Source organism: Barbus barbus (genome assembly GCF_936440315.1).
Source record: "Barbus barbus genome assembly, chromosome: 7".
Lineage (NCBI taxonomy): Eukaryota > Metazoa > Chordata > Actinopteri > Cypriniformes > Cyprinidae > Barbus > Barbus barbus.
The window spans coordinates 11,182,398-11,207,509 of record NC_136735.1 but is presented as its reverse complement, the minus strand read 5'-3'; the positions used below and the strand labels follow the sequence as shown (position 1 = coordinate 11,207,509).

Sequence of the window (25,112 nt, the reverse complement as noted above, 5' to 3'; positions counted from 1 at the left end):
TCCAAATGTTCACAGAATTCCACTCTCTCATGTGAGACAGATCGTTAATCAGAGTGTTTGACTTGCCTCCTACAGCACCAGGTCTAGAAAATGAAATAGAAAATGCTGCACTTCCACTGATGTCCATATTTTTTATTTTTTTGCTTGGCGAAATGTCTTATCCGCGCCCCCAACTGCTACACTTCACTGCTAGATTGCAAAGGAAACTTCTCGCGTATAGTCCATTTCAAGGCTTAAAATGGAAAAGCCTTAAAAGAAATGTACTCAGGCATATCGATCATATGTCTATCATAAAGTTCTCATGAATACTGCATTACAACATATCTTCCAGTCTCACTGAACTTTGAAGGTGATATCGTCCATTTCTTGTAATAACTTGCTGAGTTTATTCAATGGAACAATTTTCATCTTTAATGGCACAAATGTTTATATGTAAACATTGTATCTGTGTGTTCACTGGAATGTATTGTTTTCTCTCCCTAGATTTGTGCGGTGTGTTTGGAGGAATTCAAGCAGAAAGATGAGTTGGGAATCTGCCCCTGTAAACATGCCTTTCACAGAAAGTGAGTACCCTGGCATATGTTGTTTTCTAAAAAGAGGAACATTTCTGCACCGCTAGTAGCCAGCACCAAACTATTTTTGCAGTCTGTTTGTTTGAGCGACCTAGCTGGGCCAAAAAATAACATTGGAGTTTGAGGTTGGACCACCTGTTTGATGAGCAGTGGCAGATAGTAGTGTTGGACGCTTAAAAAAATCTATTGTTTTAGAAATCCTGATTCTGCTAGTGGCATAGATTACGTAAAACCTTACATTAAGTGCTAATTTGCTATGTTACATGGGTTCTTTTGCCATTGATCTAGTTGAAACGTGTCTGACTCACCCATCTTCTCCTTCACCACTTTGTGAAACATTTGCCCTGGGCTGTGTGTCAGAGTAAATGTCAAAGCAATGCTTGGACACTTATCAGAGGGGTGGGGAGCTCTCTGTTCTTTTTAAACATTTCAACATTGTAGTTAGCTTCGATAGGAAACCAGCCAATCTTTATAGCTTAAATGAAGTCAAATATTAAATGGTAAACTGGTAAAATGATAGCAGTTAATTATTTAATGAATACATTTTTATTTCTATGTCAATTCACATATATATATATATATATATATATATATATATATATATTAGTTATTTTAGAATCAATGCAGTATGGCCACAATGTGTGCTATAAAATTAGGCCCCACATAACTACATGAAAATATAATATAATGTGACACAAAATTACTTGATACATATCATTTGCATGTCACGCTCTATGATATATTAGCTGCAGGACATTCCCTTAAAAAATCCCCCTAAAATTCCTCTGTCACTTTCATCCCATGATACTTTAGAGGAGATAAAATGATACTTAAACGAAATAGATTTGAACTATTAATAAAGGACAGAAAACCTGTCAGTGAAATAAAAATATTAAAACTGTAAATATAAATGATTATTAAAATTATATAATAATCATAAAAAATTTTAATTTGATAAATTATTATTATTATTATTGTTTTTGTTGTTGTTGTTGTTTGGAGGCAGATTGATTATAATGGACTGTTATTGAAATACAGAGAGGTTTTTCTCAATTAGAGTCAATTGTGAAATAAAAATATTATTGAAATTGTGTAAATATAAATAATGATTGCTATTATAAAATAATAATAAAAATTATGAAATGGATAAAATGTTGTTATTGTTGTTGTTGTTTTGATGCATATTGATTATAATGGACTGCTAAAAATATAATAATTATAAAATAATTATAAAAATTATGAAATGGATAAAATATTATTGTTATTAATACTATTGTTGTTGTTGTTTGGATGCATATTGATTATAATGGGCTGTTATTAAAATACAGGGAAGTTTTATCAGTATGATTAAACTGTGAAATAAAAATATTATTAAAACTATAAATATAAATCATTTTAAAATGATAACATTACTAAAAAGAACCCCAAGTGGCTAAATGGGAACGTCTGTATCGTAGACCTGTTTGTGTACCTGATGGGACTAACACGGGCTAAAATAGAACGGTGCTTACAGTGAATTATTCATCAGTGCAGAGATAGCAACATCTCACTCAGACTAACCCGAGATTCAGTCTCACATTCCACATGGGCTTCCTGCAAGGAGAAGACACACAGCCAGCTCTGAGACATCACTTGAGATCACTTTAGACTTGCTATTAGGAGCATTATTGGTAGTTTGGGTTAGCGGAATTTCTTTGCAGTGGGATACTCTACTGTGATCTGGCAAATTTGGGGAAGATTATTATCTAGTTAGCCTTTCATCTTCTAAATTCTCCTTGTATCTGTCTCAGGTGCCTTATTAAATGGCTGGAGGTGAGGAAGGTATGCCCACTGTGCAACATGCCGGTCTTGCAGCTGGCGCAGCAGCAGAGCATGTCCGAATCTGTGCCCCCAACACAGCAGCCTCTGCCTGGAGTGGAGAACCTGGTGTAGCCCCTCCTGTTTCTCCTAAAAATGTGACCACCACTACCTTCACACTCCCTCCTGTACAGGTACACATTCATATCCAAGGACAGAGCGCAGGATATGTGCCCGGAGCCACGGTGACCTGTGACCTGCCTTGGTGGCTTTACAAAGGATTTTATTTTATTTTTTTCAAATTATAATAATAGATGATTTACTCAGTCTGTTTTATTTGGGTTTAGTTTTTTTCCCTGTGGGATAATGAAGAAGAATTGAGTTTACTTGGCCAAGCCATGATTAAAGTAACCGTTCCACACCAAAGCACTTTTCTGAGGACACCAGTGAGAGGCAAATAAAAGACAAGAACAAAAAAAATAACAACATTAAAATACATTAAGAAAAACAGAAAAAAAAAAAAAAATTAACAAGCACTGTACACAAAGCTCAAACCTAGTTGCTTATGATAGTAGCAAGATCTTGTTTTATATTTTATGATTTAAAATTTTTTTAGAGCCACAGAGCAAACCATTGGTTTTATTTTCATTAGAGAGGGTTACGTTTATACTGTATATTAAAGGTATAGCAGCTCTCCAGTGTGTATATGTTTGTTTGTGTGAGTGTTTATGTATTGACGGTCAGTAGAATGACTGTATCAATAGATATGGTTCACAGTGACTTTTAGCTGGTGGCCAAAAGAAATGTGAATACAGAGTTTGTCTTATTAAGGTCAGGATGTGACCCAGCAGTATTTGATCTGTGGAAGTCTTTATATTTGAAATGCTTTTTTAACTGAGGGCTGTGTTAAATACCCCCACACACACACACACACACGTCAGTACATTTGAGTTCAAGGCCGCATTCGATGAATTTGAACATAACCAAAAAGGCTAAAGCAAAAAAAAACACCAGTGGTCTTTAGGGCTGGGCGGTATATCGAGTTTGTACGATATATCGATACATTTTTTATAAGCGATGCGGTATGAAGTAATACCGTTAATATCGATATAGTTTGATACGAGCGCATCTGGAAAAATATCTAGGGAGGACACAGACTGAACTGCTGCGGAGAAAGTGCATAATGCAATTTGTTCTAAACATATGACAAGCTTTATATGAAGGACTTTAAAAAACTTGTAAGATATAGTAGCCTATAGCCTAGTTTATAGTTTCAGTTCAGCGGCTCTGTTTAATGTGTTTGAAATGTGCTGTTTTCCGTAATGCATAACTTATATTTCACATGTATATTCTCCATCTGTACATGTTAAAAAAGCCATGGAAATATTTTCATTTTGCTGTCAGAAGTGCATGAGCCTTTAACTTTGCGATTCTCTGCTAAATGTCAGACTTCATTCAGACAGAGCGCAATAATTCTGACTAAAATATACATTTCGCTGAAATATTTGCAGTTGGACAATAAATGTGACATGTAGAATTTTAAACCTACAAGTAAGTGTATTTGTATGACAGAACTAACTGTAAAGTGACTGTAATGGGGTAATCAGAATAGCCTTCCTTAGACTTTTAATTAGTCTGTGCTTTTTTATTATTTTCATTTTTAGTTTAGTAAATGTAACTTCTGCTTTAAAAACATTATTTTTGTTTTTAAATGGCAATGTTAGAATGTAATGCAATTTTAACCCTTTTTAGCACATAATATATGCCTACATGGTTACATTCACTTTATTTGTTTAATCCAAATACAAAATACCGAGATATATACCTTATACCGCAAATCAGCCAAAACATAACATGAATTTTTGCTCATATCGCCCAGCCTTATCTGATACACATTATTGTTACTCAAACTTTAGATGTTTAATATATATATATATATATATATATATATATATATATATACATTACATTTCATTTTTCGATGCAAATCCTATTATGCCGGCCCACACTTACTGTTCTAAACCCCTTCTGTTTTCACTAAGTCTTCATAGTTAAAGTATTAGTCAGTTTCTGGCTTCATTGCAGATGTGTTATAGAACTAATGGAAATAGTTTCAAATTAAAGGGGTTTTAACCAAATTTAAACTGAACAAAATGTCCCAAAGTATTTTTTGTCTTTTATGGATTATTGCGCAAATCTGGGGCTTTATGCCTCAGGTACTGTTGAGATGTATTATATTTCCTTAGTTACTACATATCTCACATGATGCTGTGGCTTTATGCAAAACAGCCAATGTGTGTGTGTGTGTGTGTGTGTGCGCGTACTGGTTCTCATATTAAGCTGCATAGCTTTCTGAAAATATACATGGCATAAAGCCCCAGATCTGTCTCCATGAAATATTAATAAATGAAATACCTCTCTAGTGAGGCAAATCAAACTAAACAGGCTACAGAAACAAACTAAGATTTGACCTGAAGTCGCATACACAATCTAGTCTAGTATCATTCCAGCATCTTTCAGTGAATCAGTCCAGCACAACACAGAATCCTCAGCCATTAAGATCAATGACCAGCAGGTGGATTCAGTCAGCAAGAAAGGCCGTTCTTTATTCTCTGTAATATAATAGAAGCTCTGGCTCTTTCCTGCTCTATTATACCGCTATTTTGCAGGGTCATCCCAGCAACCTGCCATAGGCTCCGACTGGGTCTCTGAGCCCTCCATGTTAAGCTACTCTAGAAGGGAAATATGTATGATATTAAGTATACTCAACACGACAAATGATGCCAGATGTGAAAACTTAATTTTGATGCCAAGCAGAATTATCTGACGCAAGTAATGTTTTATCTAAACCCAAACTAAATCAGCACTGGTTTGGTTTAAAGTGCTGATTAAATGGTTTACTACCCATTCATACCCAAGAAAACTGCCCACCACATTCTGCAATGTATCTTCATGTTTTTGAAAGGCTAGATACAGATTGTGAATTAAGTTGAGCTTATTTAATTTTAATTTCATTTGCATATGCTGCGTGTGTGAAGAAATTAAAATAAATTTTTTGGCTTTTTTTTGTTTGGTTTGCTCTGGTACTGTCTTAACAAAATGTAAAACACTGAGGGTTTCCTTTAGACTTGTAATTCCGTATCATGGACAAATATTGTTGAGTCCTAAATTAGGATCTCTCCTTCATCTGTGTGGCGTTTGTAACACAGCAGGTCTTAAAGAGTCACTCTGATCACGAATGTATGCATATAGAGAGCTGTGGTTCAACTGTGTCAATATAATGTGAAAGTAGTTGATTGTGTCTAAAATCAAGAATTACATTACTGCACTTTTTCATATTCTTCCGTTTTGGTGCCTCTCCATTGAGGCAGAACTGAAATGGGGCAAAAGAAAAAAAAAAGTTATTTATTGTGTGCTTATGTTTAAAACCTGTAACATTTCAGTAGTACTAACAGCTCTATATGTTAGTGCTAATACAGATTAAGGCTTTGTGGAGATTGTTAAAAGCTATTTCAAAACCCACAATCAGTTTGAAAACATGTCTAGAAAACTGGAGGTCAAATTAGCGTGTTTATACTGGAGTGATAGGTTACAGTTTTGCTCAATATATTCAAACTAATGTTTTCTACTGATCATTACTCCGAGTGCCATATCTGGTTGACCAGTTGTATTTTGAAAAGGCAAAAATTACGATTTCAGTTGCAACTTTGCAACTTCTGTTTGTTCCTAACAGGCTTTTTAGACTAGATAAAGATTTTATTGTGGGGGGAAACAAGGCTGTTGGGAATATATTGGCAGTATTATTCTGTTGTAAAGTAGTCGTTTCATAGAATGTGGTCAAGAGTCACTAAGGCACATGACATAATTCAAACATTTTCATCATTTCTATCTGCCAATGAACTGCCAATGTATCAACTATCCCAAAGTCACCACCATGACAATTGGACATTTTTTCAATTCCTCATACCACTCTTTTACTTCATTCTGAGATAACCTACTTTTGCTCCACCCCTCACTATTGTGACCTCACAGATGTAAACATGAGCCCCTCCCCTTCTTACCACAGTATTGTTTTAACACTGCTAATGTTTGTGAATCCCACAAACATGTTTGTAAAAGTAAGAATTCTGCAGCAGAATATTTTCTGTACAGTATTTGTAAACTATATTTTTGTATATTTAATCAACATTTTGAAAAAAATATAAAAAATGCAAAGATGCTTTTTTTTCTTTTGCTAATTTTGTGTTATTAAAATATGTTGCATGTGACTGACTTGAATTGTAAATAAAGTTGCCAAGTTTTTGAAATAAAGAACATTTGTTGTCATTCTTAAAACTAAAAAAGAGAAACCTTCAAGAGCAGCATTACAATAAATGCGTATAGATCGCTTTACTTAAGTTGTCCTCTAAGCAAGAAATGAAATCAAATAATATTGAAACTAATAGCAGTTCCTGCATTTGGATAAAAAAGTGCACACTTTTATTGATTAGTGATAAAAATATCTGATATATTTAGAAACAATTTTACTTGCCGTGGTTAGAGAGTCGGACTTGTAATCCAAAGGTTGCGGGTTCGAGTCTCGGGCTGGCAGGGATTGTAGGTGGGGGGAGTGAATGTCCAGCGCTCTCTCCACCCTCAATACCACGACTGAGGTGCCCTTGAGCACCGAACCCCCAACTGCTCCCCGGGTGCCGCAGCATAAATGGCTGCCCACTGCTCCGGGTGTGTGTTCACTGCTGTGTGTGTGTTCACTGCTGTGTGTGTGCACGTTGGATGGGTTAAATGCAGAGCACGAATTCCGAGTATGGGTCACCATACTTGGCAGTATGTCACTTCACTCACTTTAAGATGTCTGTTAAATATCACTTGATCTGGAAAGCATCTGCTGTGTACAAACATCTGACAGACGTCTGTAAGATGTCAGTTTTACATACATTCTAAATCATAAACATCTAACAGACGTCTATTTGACATCTATGGAAATGTCCTTGCAGATGAGCAAACTCACAAAAAAAACGAAAAATCTTGCAAATTTACATCTTGCTGATGTAAATGCAGACGTCAAATAGACGTCTCTGTAATGAAGGCTAAGTGTGCTATCAGAGAGCATGTTTATCACTTATTTTAATCACAGGAAACTTTATGGACTCTTTAAGTAGGCATCACATCTTGCTTCACTTCTATAATGTTTTCCCCCTTTGGACAATTTGCATGCATGGGACTGATTTCAATTTTTGACTTTTAATTCAAATTATGACTCATTTGAATTGTGACTCATTTCTCTCAAGAACCTACTTGAGTGGTGTATTTTGGTAAGAATTTATTTCAGCGCTACACACTCTCTGAAGACTATCCTTTCATAATGATGAATTTCACCACATGTAGGGGGTCTCAGATCTGTCACTATATAAATAATGTGTGCATCTTCCATCTTCAGTGAAAAAAGAAGGTCAAGGATATACATTCTGCAAACATCGGGTCATTTTCTGCATACATAAGCTTTATGTAGTAGCCTGCTCGTTTAATAGGGTGGTAAGAAAATAATTAAATTAGGTTTTTGCTTAATTACCCCGAAACGGGCCTACTCCTTATCCAAAAACACCCTTTGCCTTGCGCACCCGTCACATTTTAATCTGAAAATGTAAATATAGTTACCAAATCGAGTTCACTCTTTATCTGAAAGGCAGTAACCCTTTACTCTTTAAATATTTACTCTGTCCTCCAGCCTACTGACCCACTAACTAAATCTCAACGTGTTTCGCCTGCTACCACGTGCCTATCAAACACAACACAATTCTCAGGTGATAAGCCGACAGGAGAGAACGAGCCTGTTTGCATTGTACACAAATAACTACAGCTATCCGTTTCTTCTCTAAGATAAAATTGCTCCTGAAAACTGCTGTATTTGTATCACACACAAAAACTTCCTCAGGCACTAAACTTACGCCTGATGCGAGTGATAAAACAATGTTTACATATAAACAGTTATGTATATACTTGGCGTATATGTAATTAAAAACCTTGAATCATTTACTACGCGATTCGAAAAGAGCCATGTTATTTTTCGCTTGCTTATACTGACCTCTGGCGTACATGCTGTTTTTAGTGTTCATGAAATCAACTGTAGGCCCTATTGAAAAATAAAATCAATGTAAAGTGAAAATGACTTATATTTTAACAACTAAAGACATGCACAATAAACAATGGCCAGCCCTCGGCAAAATGTGTTTTTAATAAGAAACATTTGTTGACAATGATTTGGTCCAAATATAATAAAAGCACCCTAATGATGCTGCCTGAGGAAGCACTTCACCCCCCATTCCATTTTATTTAGCCTACATTTATACTTCTCACAGAGGCAGCTGTGTGAAAAATCCATTTGACCATTTTTGGTAACATTTTAGAATAATGGTCTGTTGTTAACTAAGCATCTATGAAGGAAGTAATAGGTAGTGCTACATTAACAATGAACTTAATAGTAGCCTACTAACTAATATGGAAGCAAGATTAACTAAGCAGTAAGTAATAAAAAATTTATGACAAAGGTAGTTCTTTATTAGGTATTCAGTATAAAAAAAATCTCAAGTTAAACAACTTAACTCCTCACTATACTCAAGCGGGCTGACAAGGTAACACTTGAATAGTTAGTGAGGGGTTAACATGTTTTTCTTATGAGTTACTTTTACAAAGCGTTTGAAACCTGTAACAAATTGGTGCAAAAATAAATGAAACTTTTTTTTTTTTTTAATCATTCAAGGAGTGCATGTAATACAAAGATCTCTTCACACAATATGAGTATATGTATCAGATTTTTATTATAACTCATAGAATATGCCTGGAACAAAATGGCATGAGATTTTGGAATGTAAACGATTCCATCACACATTTATACTCAACTTTTTGCAAACTGGGATAACTGGTCAAACAGACAATAAGGAATGTTAATAAGCAGGCCACAACAATACAACGAATGAAAAAAAAAAAATGAAAAAAAGTTCTGCAGTTGTTCCCACAAGCAAGAAAAGAGTTTAATCATGAACATTTTCCAATAAATATTAACTAACTTCAGGTGATGAATTGCCTTTTTGTGCAATGGCAGAGAATGTGCAGGGCATTCATTAAATAACGTCTATGCAATCTGTTGGTATCAAAAAAGCAACACAATTCAACTTATGTTGCCAGAAGATGTTTGAGGTAATGCATGTTCAGACAGGTGGGCATAAAATACAATCATTCAAATGAGACCCAAGAGGTAATGACAAGCCAAGAAGCATCATGGCTAAATAACATCACGGCACAAAGCTGAATATTGGAAAAGCAATATATATCGCAAACTGAATGCCATATTCACGGATAGAGTAGCAGAAATAAATAAAATAAAACAGAAAAATGAAAGGCATTTAGATGTATACATTGTTATTTAATCATTCCAGGGCTGTGGAGTTTGAATATGGCTGTTAAGATTGTGAATGATGTTTCTATCTTACACCATGTCGAGGCTACAAAACGTAACGGAACAAAAAGCTGAAAATACTCCATTAATAAATCATCTGTTTGTAAATTCATCTTTTTGACATACTTTTAACAATAGGTAATTGCTTTGATGGTTACAATTACAGCTACACATGAATTGTCACAACATCTGGCACCTAACAATAGCTAACACCACTATAACTGATTGTTTCAAGAAGTTCTGGTTAGTGGTAAAAAAACAATGGTTATGCTTACATTAAAGTTATATTTATCTTTTTTAGTGCTTCAGGTTTTCTGCTAAAGTGGCATTCTGTGATTGTTCCCTTTTTCTTCCTTCCCAAGTTACAATCAATTTCAATATCTGTCAGTTTATTATAATCTGCACTGTAAAAAAAATAAACAGTCGTTTCAACTTAAAATAATTCATTAACCCACTGACTTCAAATTTTTTGTTTAGTCAACTAAAATATTACAGTTGTCCCTTAAATTAACATTGAGTAACTTCAAATTTCAAGTTGACTATACTAACAAATTATTTTAAGTTGCTACAACTTTTTTTTTTTTACAGTGTGTTCAGATGAATTCAGTTCCAGGTTTGGGTTGGTCACATAGTTCACAAACTCTTTTAGTCTATTTTTAGTCAAATAAAATGTAATATTCAAAGTGCTCAGTCCACACACTATTACCCGGCACACTGTCACTTTCACCACTCACTTTAAAGCAAAGCAAATCAAGTAAAAAAATAAATCAATAAAAACATGATCGAAAGTTTTTACATTATCAAGCAATTATATTTATGTAGCTATTTATTTTATATTGCATGTTAATGCTGTGCATCAAATAAGACCACTGGCTTCATAAAATAAATAAAAAATCACTAAAACTATTAAATGGACTGATGATACGAGGCATGGAAAGCTGATAGTCTTCCGGTGCAAAGCTTAGGAAAAGAGGAATTGCACATGAATTATATGAAACCAACCATCAGATATAAAAAAAAGTGCATTACATATGTCAGATTCTTTAAAAAGGCTCGACATTAAACAAAATAGAACATCAACGGCTTAATACTAAACATTAGCAGTTACTTTTTTATCATCATAATGGTGCAACGGTTGCTCAGTCTAAAAATGAAAGGCAGCAAGCAGTAATCCAGAGCACTCGGAGCTAATAATCTAATAACATCTACAGCAGAACAGTTGAAAAGGCAACATGATATATATATATATATATAATGCTTTAGCACAAACATGCCATCATAGACATCTCTTTTATAGAAATAAATAGTTGAAATAAACTGTACTCTGTTTTTAAATTATTTCCATCTCTATAGGACTCTGATACACATTCAATATAAAGCATCTATCATACACAGCATACTGCAAATTGAACACCTTTGAACTCTGAAAGTCATCCGGCCACCACACGGGGAAACCACTTGTGGGCGGATGTTAAACGCTTCAGGTTCTCTCTTTCTTTAGGTTGCTTTTCAAATATTTACACTGTTTGTAATTCCTTCCTATAGAAACAACATATACATACAGTTTTTTTTAAAGTCTTCAGAAGACAAGAGTGCCAGTGCACTCAAAAAGTCATGGTGTGGGGCGGTGGGTGGTTGCCCTCTTCCACATCTGCAATTTCTTTCTTGAAGATGGTTTTGCAGTGTCCGTTCTGGTCCACATTGTCTCATTTTAAACAGCCATCCTAAAGGAAACCCAGGCAGTTCATGTGAATACTCCTCTCATGCTAATTCAAGCCCCATAATGTGTTTTAAGACAGGAAGTAGAACATTGCACCATAGAAGTGCTCGCCTTGACTAAAGCACAGAATTTGGACTGTGTGATTTCAGCGCAGAAACTGGCCAAGGGGAGCAGCAATGCCTGATGGGTAATGGTACAGCACTGAGAGAGGTCGAGACCAGTACTTGCATCAGTATTATTGCATCAGCATTTAAAAAAAAAAGAAACTTGACGAGAATGGCATATTCTAGTTTCTTTGTATGACTGACTTCCAGCTAAAACGCATTTAAGTGCTTTATCACTCATTTCTAGAGTAAACAACAGAAAGCAAAACCTGACGTCATACCACCTACTTAAAAATGCGCCAACAATTTACCATAAATAATAATAATAATAAAAAAAAGTTAACAATGCTACCCTTGACAAAACGAGGCTATAAATATTGAATGTTTTGTTTTTCATTTTGTAGTCTGACATGGCCTAATATGGCTATTGTTAACTTATTCCAACAAAGAAACAAAGCCAAACCCTAACCTACTCATTTTAGAAAGTGAAGTTCTTGTAGATTCTGTAAAGAACCTAATGTGACAACTGTATATATTTGTTTTTATCCCTTCTATTCGATTGTGCAGTGTGTACATTCAGAACTCAGAATCAGAATTCTCCATTCAGAACCTTTGGAACATGAAAAGTAGCATCTGAAATCAACAGAGCAGATGGAGAAGTGATCCATTCAGTTGCACCAGCCCGAGTTCCACAGAACAGTAAGTGACGGAAGAGATGGAGATGTTGACATCTGAGGTGAAACAGTAGGGTTACATTGGACTGACAGCACCATGAGCTTGTCTCTATCCCTCACTATTCGCCCTTAAATTCCTTTAGGTAAGTGCACACCTTGTAGGATATGACTTAACACCTTTTAGACTAATGGCACATTGGGTATGACCACAATTCAACCTTAAAAACAAAATGTCGGAGCTATGGATGGCACATTATGGAGAAGGCATTGAAAATCTGTCTGGAACAACAGATCCAATGATGAGAAACAATCCCTTACCAGAGTGACCCTGGTCATGGGAATACAGCTAAAGGACTGGAGGGCCTGACACAAACACAAACAGCTTGGCTTCTTCATTCGGTTTCACTTGCGCTTAAGGACACTGCAGAGATTACTGCAAGTAATAGCAATTTCTGTGGAGACATGGCTTCCCCTACATATGTCTCTGTAAGCCATGTCTGAAGCTGGTGATTATGTTATGTTGCTATTTGTCCTAGTAATATGGCATCCAGTTCGAAGAGTGACACTCTTAAGTGACGACTAATGAACGAATGCGTCTCTTTGCTGAGCATCAGGGGAAGCAATCGAGCTGATCACACAAACACACACTCCCACATTACTAACTCACCCATGTGCATTTTAAATTTGTGCTGTTTGGATTTCACGTTGATTTTATGATTTGGGTCAATCTCGAATATGAGACTGCTCCCTCCTGCAGCTCTGTGCTCTGAAGAGAGACGTCATGTTCTCTGAGATCTTATTAAAAAGTTTAGTGCGTTTGGCAAGTAGGAGAAAAATCCTTAGTCTGTACTTGGGTGACCGTTGGAATGGCATCCATGGCAAGTAATTATGCCTTCTCACAGAGTTTGTTCGTATTGTCTTTACAGACTCCTCTATTTGATTGCGTCGTGTCAAAGCTAACAGATGCACCCGTCTTGGTGTGGTAGACTGGTGTTTAGAGTTCAAACTGAAGCGGAAGTGTTTGATTCTTTCTCGTTTCTTCGAGGAGAGAATGACTCGATCAGGTTGAAATATTCGGTGAATCTTTATGTGGCTCTGGCCTCAACACAGCAGAGTTAGCACAAGCCATCAGCCTTCACATGGAGGATTTTGGAGAAACCAGGTCTTTTTTTGAGGGCCTGAGATGAGAAGACAGAAAGGATATAAAGGAACAGGGGCTATATTTCTGTAAATATGTATATGTACAGTATTATGTTGGGTACATGTTAGGCACAAAGGAAAACAGTAAACATTAAAATATAAAAAAATTTAAATACAAGAGTCAAGTCAGGTCTGATTTGGTGAGACATTTCAGGATTACATCAATCTCTGCTCTGGTCAAAAAACAACAACATAAGTGTTGTTATTGTGAACTAAAACTTCAAAATGGTTTTTGGTAACTGAAATATTGCTGAAAATTCTTTTTATTAAATGCTAAATTTAAGCCTATTTATTCTGGTTAATTAGCAAGGCAATATTTCTAATTTTTACTTTTTTTCTATGTTTAAGTACAAAAATTACAAAAACTAAAACTGGAATATAAATGATGCTAAATATAAATGTATTTAAAAACTCAAATAAAAAAATATATTAAAAAAAAAAAAGGAAAATCTAAAAAAGGCTGATTCAAAATATGAATAAACACTACAATAGTATATAAATAATACAAAAATAACACTGAATTCTATGTTTCAACCATAGTTGGCAATACAGAGATCAACATTCCATAGTATATCGTAAAATTCAAATTACAATTCTGCATTCTATTGCAACATCAATTCAAATCCAATTCAGAAACTGGAATTTAAAAGACGTATAACATTTCTAATGACAAAAACTCGACGACAAAAAACAAATAGACTTTTATGATAAATTCCTTGTTTTGTTATTTATTTGTATAAGTCTCTCTGAATACAAAATGGAAAAAATGCATGGCAATGCAGCATTAAAGTTACATAATCTGAGATTTTAAAATATCTCCTGGCAATCATAATCTACGCTTGCATTTCGATGGGTTCAACTGATCCTGTGATGTGATTAAAGGGTATTTTGCTTTTTACAAAATGAAACAAACTTTCATCAGCAGAGCCACATGGAGGAGCCAAATAAATCACTGAGATGATAGAGCTGGACATTTGAGGACACTATAAATTACTTCCACGCTGATGGTGGAAATAAACCGTGGGCAGTCTCTGAACAAGTACTGCACAAAATATTTTTTGAGCCTCTTATGGAAATGATATAGGATGAGCAATGCACTCTGTCATCTACAGCAGCCCATTTCAGCATAGCTTGTGTAAGACATCCTGCAAGTAACTTTAGCTTGATTTTTCACGTGGGCGGGTGTAACCCCACTTCCACTTCCTCGCCCAGCTTTTCTAGAGTCAGAACAGAGAAGAGGCAGCTTCCTGCGTCCACAAAGAAAGCAAATGGATGAGATGAATCACTTGCATTTGACTCATGGCTCCGCAACATGGCAGCTGTGAGAGGTTCTTCTGCTTTCACTTACTCATCTTTATCGCTGTCTCAGACACAGGAAACCCCATGGCCTAAGACTAAATTACTACCGAACAGCTTTTGCTGGTAATTTTAGTCTGGCAGTGGATAAACGGATATGGATGGGTCAAATTTTTTAATGGCCTTAGATGTCTCAAAAACCTATCTATGGCGATGATTCCATACCTGCAGCTTGTTCACCATTTCGTCAAAGAGTTTTCTGGCCTCGGGACTGTTAGGGTCTTCAAAGTAATCTTCTATACCGATCTGGACTACAATAGACTTCAGGTTACGGCACACACCTGTGAGTAAGAGAATGAGGGCAGGGAGTCATTTTGCAGGAAGAGCGGGCGTATTTCATGTCATTCATAGCTCCAAATCTAAAGATATCACCAAATCCAATGTTTAATATGAATTTATGACTACATTCATTCAACCGATCATTTGAAATTAACTGCAGAAGAATATTCCTTAGTATCTTGCAATCCATTAAATGCTAATTAAAAATGCAATAAATTATTAAGAATGAAATTATTTCTTTTAAATTATTTCATTATTAGAAAATAAATAATTAAATAAGAAAATAAAGTAATAATAAATAATTAAATAAATCTTAATAAAGCATGATTCAACATCTCTGCCTTTGAAATCAGGCTTCCGCTGGTTGATACTTGGTTTAGATGTACAAACTGAATACCTATTCATTGAAATACAAGAATAATGAATCAGGATCTGAATCAGTGAGTGTGGACTCACTGTTGAAGTGAAGCAGAGCTTTAGGAGTAACAGGAGTGGAGGTGAGCACCAGCATCTCCAGACCCTTCAGACCCTCTCGGCACATCTCAGCAGCCACTTCCTGATTGATCTCACTGACGTGGTCCAACTCTAGCACCTGGAGCCTCATGCAGTTCCTCGCTGAAGATATATATACACACAAACAGTCTATTGGCACACTGGTAGATAACTGCATTAGTCATGGAAGAAAAACAAACTTGGCTCCAAAAAGCACTATAAAAACATTGTGAATGTAGTTCATACTGAATATGCACTATATTTAAGGGAGCACAGGAAGAGAAAAACTCTGTTAATACACAGAACAGATGCAGTCCTTCTGAAAAGCGAGACACTGAGGACATTAATTGGAAATGAAGTGGAACAAAATAGCTGAAAGGTTTGAAGTTTAAAAAAAAAAAATCTGTTTAACTTTCTGATCAAATTTTCTTAAGTGGTCTACGTACGGCTCAGATGATTTGTACATAGCTAACTGCAGTCTTGTGATTCAGAAAGGTTAAAACCATTAAATCTAAATGAGGATGGTACAGTAAAGTAGGATAAATAACAAGCAGGGTAGAAAATGGTTCCACTGCTATTTATAATCTATTTATAGTCGTATAATTGTATACCATAAACATGTGCCTTCGGTTTACTCACAGCAGCATGTTAAAAGTGTCATTTCTGATGCCTCTTTGTCCCAGTTTTTAATGTGAATAACAAGTTACACTTGAGTGATGTTCCCTTGCGATGCTGATCTGAGAACAACTGTATGGGTAGTGCAATAATTTGATACATAATTATTTTTAAGGCATGCTGGTTATAAATCAGAGCAGAAGAGGTGTGAATAACCGAAGCATAGGTACTGCTTATGAGAGAAAAATAAAGTAAAAACAGATAAATTAATGAAATACAATATAAAAACCAGTTTCCTATTTAAAATATATTTAAAAATGTGATTTCTTTACTTAATTCGTGGCAAAGCTGAATTTTCAGCAAATATTACTCCAGTCTTCTTTAGAAATCATTCTAATATGCTGATTTGCTGCTCAAGAAACATTTCTGATTATCATTGTTGAAGACAGCTGTGCTGCTTAATAGTGAAATGTGGAAAGTATGATACATTTCAGGATTTTATGAATAGAATAAAAATAGAATGTTCAAAAGAATAGACTTTATTTAAAATGGACATTTTTGTAACGATGTACAAGTCTTGACTGTCACTTTTGGTCTTACTAATTTATATTAAATCCTGTCATTGTTAGGTCCGTTTCCTCCAAGTTGTAAATTGAATGGTAAACACGGTCACACTTTATTTTAAGGTCCCATTCTCTCTATTAACACACCATTAGTTGGGACGTTTGCCTCTGTAAACTGAATTTGCTGCTTATTAATAGTTAGTAAGGTAGTAGTTCAGGGATGCAGAATATGTGCTTTATAAGTACTACTAAACAGCCAATATATTATTAACATGCACGCTAATTTAATAGCAACTATTTAAAGATTAAATTTGGTCCCTACACTAAAGTGTTACCGCAAACACTAGTTTACTTTCACTCACCCAAAGAAGCCAATCCCTGTATGCCACAGCCAGCTCCGCCCACACCCAGTGCTCGCAGATGTGGCCAGCATCTGCCAATGGTCTGCAGGCACCTGTTACTGAAGCGCGCTGGCTGCTGGCTGCAGAAAGAAAATTTGCATTTCTAATATCAAAGACAAATGCTCAAAACGAAAGATGATGTTGCATTTAAATTTATACAATATTTAAGCTATCAAGCCATGTATAAACAAAAATCTACAAATGCAGGTAAGTGTATTTCAATCCTACCATGGATGCAAAGGTGCCACCTGTAGTGAGATGATGTCTCTGCAACCAGCTCCCAATGCCCAGATAACTTCCTGTCCAACGGGGTCTGTCGCACTCCTACAACATTATCAAAATCAACATTGAGAAACTTTCTCTCTCTGCCTTTGCAAACCTTGTTAAGGCTTGGCAATGGGAACTAAGCAACCAAATACACTGATCAATGTTTATTTCTACTCTGACCTGTACTGGCCTTGGACAGAATTAATAAAAAAAAGTTTTTTGGTAATATGGCCAAAATGATTAGAACACTAGTATTTTCACCAGCTAAAAGTGGTTGTAAGTCAGTTATTTCTTTCTTTTGCTGTAGTGTGTCAGTAGGAAATATCAGTTGACATTTCCCAACATTCATTTTGTGATTAACTGTAATAAATGACATGAAGAAACAGAACAAATTGAGACAGACTAAATCCGGGAGATTTGTGGCAATGTCCTGCAAACAAAGAAACCTTCCTGCAAAGCTACAGTACTGTTAAAAGTTTTAGGCACTTGTTTAAAAATGCTGTAAAATAAGGATGCTGTCAAAAAAAATGCCACAAATAGATTTCTTTATCAATTAACTTCTATTAACTAAATTAAATCAACATTTGGTGTGAGCATCCTTTTTAAAGCAGCTTTTGCCCTCGGTGCACTTGTGCATAGTTTCTCAGGGAGCTTTGCAGGTAGGTTTCTTGAAGCATCTTGGAGACGTTGCCACAGTTCTACTGGATTGAGTCTGTCTCAGTTTGTTGTGTTTCTTCTCACTCCAGACAGACTGGATGATGATCAGATCAGATCTCTGTGTGAAGCACTGGCTGTTGTCAGACAAAAATCTCATTGGATTATTACAATTAATGGCAAAATGAATGTTTGGAAATGTAAACTGATATTTCCTACTGACACACTACAGCAAAAGATAGAAATAACTCACTAAAAACCATTTTTTTAGCTGATGAAATTACTAGTGTTCTAATAATTTTGGCCACCACTGTATGTATGAATTTGATGTATATTATTGTATTTAACATAAGGATGTATGAATGCCAAAATGATGCCTGCATCCTTAAGGGATACATGATATAATGTATTACCGCTTACTGAATAAATAATTAAATATACATGAAAAAAATAATTAGAGTTGATATTATTTTCATTAAAGCAATTTAGTAAATTGGTTTTCTAGCACGGTGGCTATTAATACAGTTTAGGAGTCATTATATTGAAATGCTTAAGTATTCAAGTTTTGTGAGTGAATGCAGAAACATTGAAATATTTTTTTTCCTCCCATCTCATTTTTTAAATGCTAAATTATATCTAACAGCTAGTTAGTCATTGTAAAATAAAAAAAACCAAAAGATGTTTTCATCCTTAAAGCATACATCATCCAATTCATTACATCATTGCTTACTGAATTACTGAATAATTAAATAGATATGAAAATTTAATTAGAGTTGATATTACTTTCATTAAAGCCTTGTAGTAAATTGGTTTCCTGGGGACAGTGCTCATTAATACAGTTTAGCAGTCATTATTCAATAATATCTGCCTGTAAATTGACCAATCAGAGTCAAGTATACCACAAAGCTGTAGGATACACAGACAAAAAAAAGACTAAATAGTGCTCCCTTGTGGACTGACCTGTATGTGACAGCCTGTAGAGCCCTGCAATAACAGCTCGCCAACCACAGAGAGCGATCGGTCAATAGATTCGGACAATGAGACACCTTCAGGATGAGCAGATTACTGCCAGTGGCTTTCAACAAAGCCTCAAGACCCTCCTCAAGACAGCCACTAAACACAAAAGAAAGAGAAGCTATTAACACCATCTTTTGACATGTCAGATTATACAAAATATATGGGCACTACAGTGACCAGACGTCTTAATAAAGTTATGACCCATACGCAAATGTAATACACCGCATGTAAATATGTTAACGTTTATAAACGTTTAATGAATTGTCTCAGACAGGATATCCTAACATTAAAAAATTATGCACTTTCAGGTTTAAATCCACCAAATACGCAAATTCTATGTTTGTCATGTAACCCCCCCCCCCCCCCCCCCCCCCTCTCTCTTTGATGAGGTTTTCGACTGGCACTCTGGTTGAGGTGATTTAGCAGAGCAATTAACAGGCTGCTCATTCTGTTCCCTTCTCACGCTGGATCTCTGAACAAGCACTTCACAAGTGTCAGACTGTGCGAGCGAGTGAGTGTGTATCTGTTTGGTGTGAAAGAGTGATGAGAGGATCAGAGAAGAGTGCAGAAGGTAATAAAAGAGCGATGAGAAGAGGAGGAGGTGCGTGGAGCTGTGTGGTACAGTAAACAGCAGGCGCAGTGGGAGACCGTGTTACCGTGTACTCTTCAGATACTCCTCCTTTGTCTCTTTTTTGCCCCTCTGCCGGGGTTTGAGGTTCTGGAGGATGAGTGAATGCGTCTGTGTGCACCACTGAGACAGAGTGCACAGGAACTAAAGAAACACAGAGAGAGACAGAGTTAGAAAGCTTGGCCTTTTTCAGGACTATTAGCAGTTGCAAAATACGTGGGCAGCAGATAATATACGCTACACTTTTTTACATTTCATTCAGATCTGTTAAATGTCTTTTGGGTCACTCCTACAATGCAGCACATTTTCATCTCGCCATCATACATATATACATCATAAATATATATTATTTAGTATAATCTTTAATAAAATATTACAATCACAATTTTTAAAGTTGACATTAAAGATGATAGAATTTAGGGATGTAACGATTACCGGTTTGACGATAAATCATGATAAAATTCCCCGCGGTTAGTATTACCGTTTCATATTTTAATTATCATTAAAACCGTATTCGATTACCGTGATTTAAACAACTCGCGATAAATAAATACTGTCCGGCATAAAGCAGAGTTTTCAGTAACAGTCTCACGAGCGCACGGCAGCACAGTAGTTTCGTTCTGAGTGAAAATAGGGCGGAAAAGCTGGGAGGTTTTAAAAGAGTGCTAAGGGAATTATACAAATTAATATATCAATGAATTAATTATATGAATGTACCTCTGAAGGTTCGGACTGTCTTCAGAAACGATTTGATGGCATTTTGTTCTCATCTTCGCTCCATGTAATACCTAAAGGAAGTGTTCGCGGAGTTCACAGGAATCAGCTGTAATTCAGCTTTTCCGTATAAAGCGCCACCTGCTGCCAGAGAGTGGATTTACAGACACTTATTTACATTCAGTCTGTGTGCAGTTTCTGTCTGGCCAAAAATTTGACCAAATTTGCATGACCTGCTGTAAATTTTAACTGGTTGATGAAAAACAAACTTATGTACATTTAAACAATTCAGATATGCTATATAGAATTATTTATGGAGCAGGTAAAATACATATAATCATTTATTAATTATCATTTTAATTTAACTCTTTTCTTTAAAGGCTGAAATGTGTGGTCTACCTTTATGTTAAACTTTTTCAAAGCTTTATTTGAACATTTACATTATTTATTTGAACATGCTATTAAACTGGTGTCAGTCAAATTGTCATTTAAAATCCAGACCTCATTGGTAATGTTATTGTTTTAGTGATTATGCAAACAAAAAGTCATTTTATTTGCTGTTTGTTGATTTTTAAGTATGAAACTTGGTGAAGTGATTTATGTTTCGGTACTTTTTGAACATCTCCAGCACATTTTAACAATACCGTGATAATACTGATAACCGTGATAATTTTGGTCACTATAATCGTGATTAGAAATTTTCATACCGTTACATCCCTAATAGAATTATTATTATTATTATTATTATTTTACATTTAGCAAAATATATCACAGTTAAACTACGAATCATTTCACTATACTTATGTTTGTGCCACAATCCTGGTGATATTTACTAACTTAACATGACAATTATTATTACTAATATATATATATATATATATATATATATATAAAATTTTAGTCTTCTTATGTGCCTGTCATTATTATTATTATGATTATTATTATTTATTTTGTTTTAAACTCATTTTATTTTTCAGTTTTAATTCTTAAACTATATTTGTGTAAAATGTATTTTAACATATAAAATTTCATCAAAATAATACAAAAAAATTAATAATGTTTTTAGGGACTAATATATTGATTTGTCTTTTATCTATTTAATCATTACATATTTGTCCTTCATGTCCCTAATATCGCTTTGTATCCTATGTATTTTTATTAACTAACTAAATAAATAAATCACAAATTAACTTTAACCTTTTGTCAGCTAACTCTCAATTCCTTATTGAGCAATGGCCAACTTAAGTGTTTTTCTTCCTGTGAAGCTAATTTTTTTTTTTTTTACCAAAATACAGAACAAGCATATTATTAATATTATTATTTATTATTAATATAATCAGCTGAAAAGGTACTGCATAACAGGAATGAGCCTTTTAATTCATTCATTTATTCACAGTCTACTGAAGGCTGAAGACAGTAATTATGGGTAATATAAGATATACATACTTATTTAATGTCTTGTTGTAAAGTTAAAGCATAAAATTCAAAAATAGCATTTTCTAATAAGAAAATATATTTAAAACGAAAATCCAGGCTGATCTGATTTCATAATTCAAGGTGAAAAATTAGTAATAATTTATTCATTAGCAGTTTGTTCATTCAAGAATGCATTCTGTATAATGTTGTTATGTCATTCATAATGTTATTGGAGTTGATTGATTTGACTTCGATATCTTTATTAAGAAATTTCTGAAATGGCCATGGAGAAGATAAATGAGAAATATATTCTGAACCCCAGGCTGCAGAAAAAGTAGGTGGTCAGTTCCAAAATTGAGCAGGAGTACTACTGTAAGAGTGTTTGTGTGAATGGTGTTAAAACCTTTGAAGAGATGCGAGCGTTCTCCAGCAGCACTCTGGTCCACACCGCCGGGTGACGAGCCACAAACTTCCAATCCCGGCACACCTCGGCCGCCCGCAGGAGTGTCTTCGTATCCAGGTAGGTAAAGATACAGAAGAGAGCGGCACGTATCTTCAGCACCTCAGGACTGATCACCTCGTTGATTTTAGAGGGGCTTTTCTCATGACGACAAGGCTTGTATCCCCCTTCAGAACGACCTGTCGACACGAAGAATAAGAGATAAATGAAGACTTGCTTGACAGCTGTGGTCACGATGTAGTTTTTCTGCATGTAAAAGAGAAGACCTTCAACACACTGAACTCACACTGACTGAACATGCATGAACTAATCCTTTTACTGGCTGCATTACCGTACATGTCCATATGGTGGCGCCTCAGTCCAATAAAAAAGTGCAGCTATCGGTCTGTTTGCTCTTCTCACTGCCTCCTACAGGATCTGAACATCCTCCAAATCATGCCATCAGCAGGCCATTTCTATCTCACAGCTCCAGTTTGACAGACTCTAGGTCTCTTGAGTCATACACGATTTGCTGAAGATCTAATGAGATTGAGACTAAAGAAACAGGTGTTCTTATTTTGCAAGACATTTTTTAAAGCAAAATCTGCCAAAAGCTATGACTCAAACAGGCTCTCAAATAAGTGAGATGTAATGGTGATGACAGGATAGACTGTGTATGGGTAAGATATGGCCAAGGTAAGGAAAGCTTGGCCTTCACCTGGATTGGGAATAATGTTTATGCATTCAGTTAAATTCAAATGGATAAACTAGCCAAACATTAACCAATAGCGGGACAGGAAAAGAGCACTCTAGATCAGTGGATGCATCCCACATTGTCTTGATTTCTGAAATGTTTACAACCCCCACAACAAATATTTATTATTGTTAAATAAAAATACAGTGTTAAATTATATTAGCTCAGCATTAAAAAAAATGTATTCATATGTGTACAGATAATTTATAAAATAATCCATTACATAATACAACAACATATAAAATAAAATTACATTCATATTTGCATTAAACACTAAACAAGTCTTAAGTGGATGTCTTAAGGACTTATGTGGATGCAGGCAACATCATCCCACATTGTTTGCTGCAAAGAAAAATGTATTGATTTCTGAAATTTTACACAATTTTAGATGTTTAATTAATAAATAAGTAAAAATAAAATAATAAAAATATGTCAATGATAATCATTTAATTAACGCTCAACAATAATTATTTATTTAATATTAATGACTGAATGAATGAATGAATCAATCAATCAATCCAATCAATCAATCATCCATCCATCCATCCATCAATCAATCAGTAATTTGTTAAATAAAAATTATTAAATTATTTTAGTATTAAAAATTAGTTAGTCCAAATAAGATATACCAAAAATAAAAATGTACAAAAATAATAAAATTAATGAGAATTACATAATAATAATAGATTTCTTTTTTTAATCTGCACTTAAATAAATTCACAGAATACATCAACTTGATCTCTCAAGTTTATAGCTACTTTTAAATACTTTTTGAGGCTGACACTGACATTGTTTGATATGAAAGGCATTTGTATTGTTTAAATATAGGATTTCATGATGGCTTCTGTATGATAGGAAGAAATCTTGAATATATTTTGTTAATTCCCTTTAACTTTTTTCATTAAGATGTGAGCAGGCCTGCTGCTGCCCCCTACATTTTCTGCCACATAATCTGACGAGAGGTGACATTCTGAAAAGCACAAATGAGCCTTAATTAATGTAAATGAACTACATACAGTAAAGACATCATGACGTCACACTCTGTATGTGGTATGATTATGTATGAGAGCATATAGTGCACTATTGGTTACTCATTTCGCTCTTCTCATAATGACCTGGAGTCAGTAGGTGGAAAATTGTGCTCATTGCTCATGGCTTTATGACACACTCTTTCTACTGCTCTCTGGCCTGTGATCCTGACAGTAGTTGCATCCATGTGACCTAATTTTCCTCAGCCAGCATCCTGTTCCTCTGACCCGACTGTCCCGTCATTATTTGGAGAGTGGGTACTGTGGCCTCGGGCCTGACAAACTGTTAACTCACAAACTTATATTCTGCAAAATGACATTTGCAACCATAGCAGCATGTGCTACAGAACTGCCCTTTTCTGCCTGCCCCAGATTATATTTTAAATGACTGACAAGCCAAAAATGACATTTACAAGGTAAATGCCTTTGGAATTGTGTTCCCTGGGAAATGAACCATGTTCTTCCACCACCATTTGGAAAAACAAAATAAAACCCCAGGACAAATTCTTCGCTCGTCCAGCCCACGCAGGTCAATGACGCACCTGTAGCTAGTCTGTATCCTCCTCGGTTTCCCCCGTGCTGGCTCTCTGCTCTTCTGTCTTGCTCCCACATCTCGGCCTCGGACTCGGTGGTGCGGGATCCTACGTCAGACACGTCGCCCTCCTCTCCCTCCGTGCTGTTCCGGTACGGCCGGCGCTGCCAGTTCTGGATGGCCTGTTTGCGGAGACCCCAGCTCCGGGAAGCAGCTGCCCTTTCGTATCCTCCTCCGCATCCTTCCCCGCGTCGGCACTGGACGTGGTAGTACTGAGCATCAGGGCAATCCTCCAGAGCATGGAGGTCCACACTGTCACTGTCGTAACCTCCTGACCCCTGGGACACAGACTTCCCTCGTCCTGATGCGCTGTTCAGGAAGAGCACAAAGGGAAGCATGGAGAAAAACACAGGCACCATACTGTGGTTAATTCACAG

General features: G+C 35.6%; 2 protein-coding genes across 5 annotated transcripts in view; one reads left to right on the top strand and one right to left on the bottom strand.

Moving 5' to 3' along the window:
- The window catches only part of LOC306872090 (RING finger protein 24), a 35,984-nt gene extending 33,146 nt beyond the window's left edge, over nt 1-2,838 (top strand). For all 4 annotated transcript variants that reach the window (XM_079420471.1, XM_079420470.1, XM_079420468.1 and 1 more), the window contains 2 exons: nt 484-563; nt 2,363-2,838. In XM_079420471.1, the coding sequence (XP_079276597.1) occupies nt 484-563; nt 2,363-2,504 (222 nt within the window). In that variant the 3' untranslated portion in view covers nt 2,505-2,838. The remainder of the gene's footprint in view (nt 1-483; nt 564-2,362) is intronic.
- A 10,597-nt stretch (nt 2,839-13,435) lies between these two features.
- LOC306872561 (F-box only protein 41-like) overlaps nt 13,436-25,112 on the bottom strand; it is a gene marked incomplete at both ends in the record, with an annotated part of 29,687 nt that continues 18,010 nt past the window's right edge. Inside the window, 9 exons of the mRNA XM_079421169.1 lie at nt 13,436-13,498; nt 15,042-15,157; nt 15,612-15,770; nt 17,188-17,306; nt 17,455-17,550; nt 19,108-19,260; nt 19,821-19,936; nt 22,326-22,561; nt 24,686-25,044. Coding sequence (XP_079277295.1) covers nt 13,436-13,498; nt 15,042-15,157; nt 15,612-15,770; nt 17,188-17,306; nt 17,455-17,550; nt 19,108-19,260; nt 19,821-19,936; nt 22,326-22,561; nt 24,686-25,044 — 1,417 coding nt within the window. The remainder of the gene's footprint in view (nt 13,499-15,041; nt 15,158-15,611; nt 15,771-17,187; nt 17,307-17,454; nt 17,551-19,107; nt 19,261-19,820; nt 19,937-22,325; nt 22,562-24,685; nt 25,045-25,112) is intronic.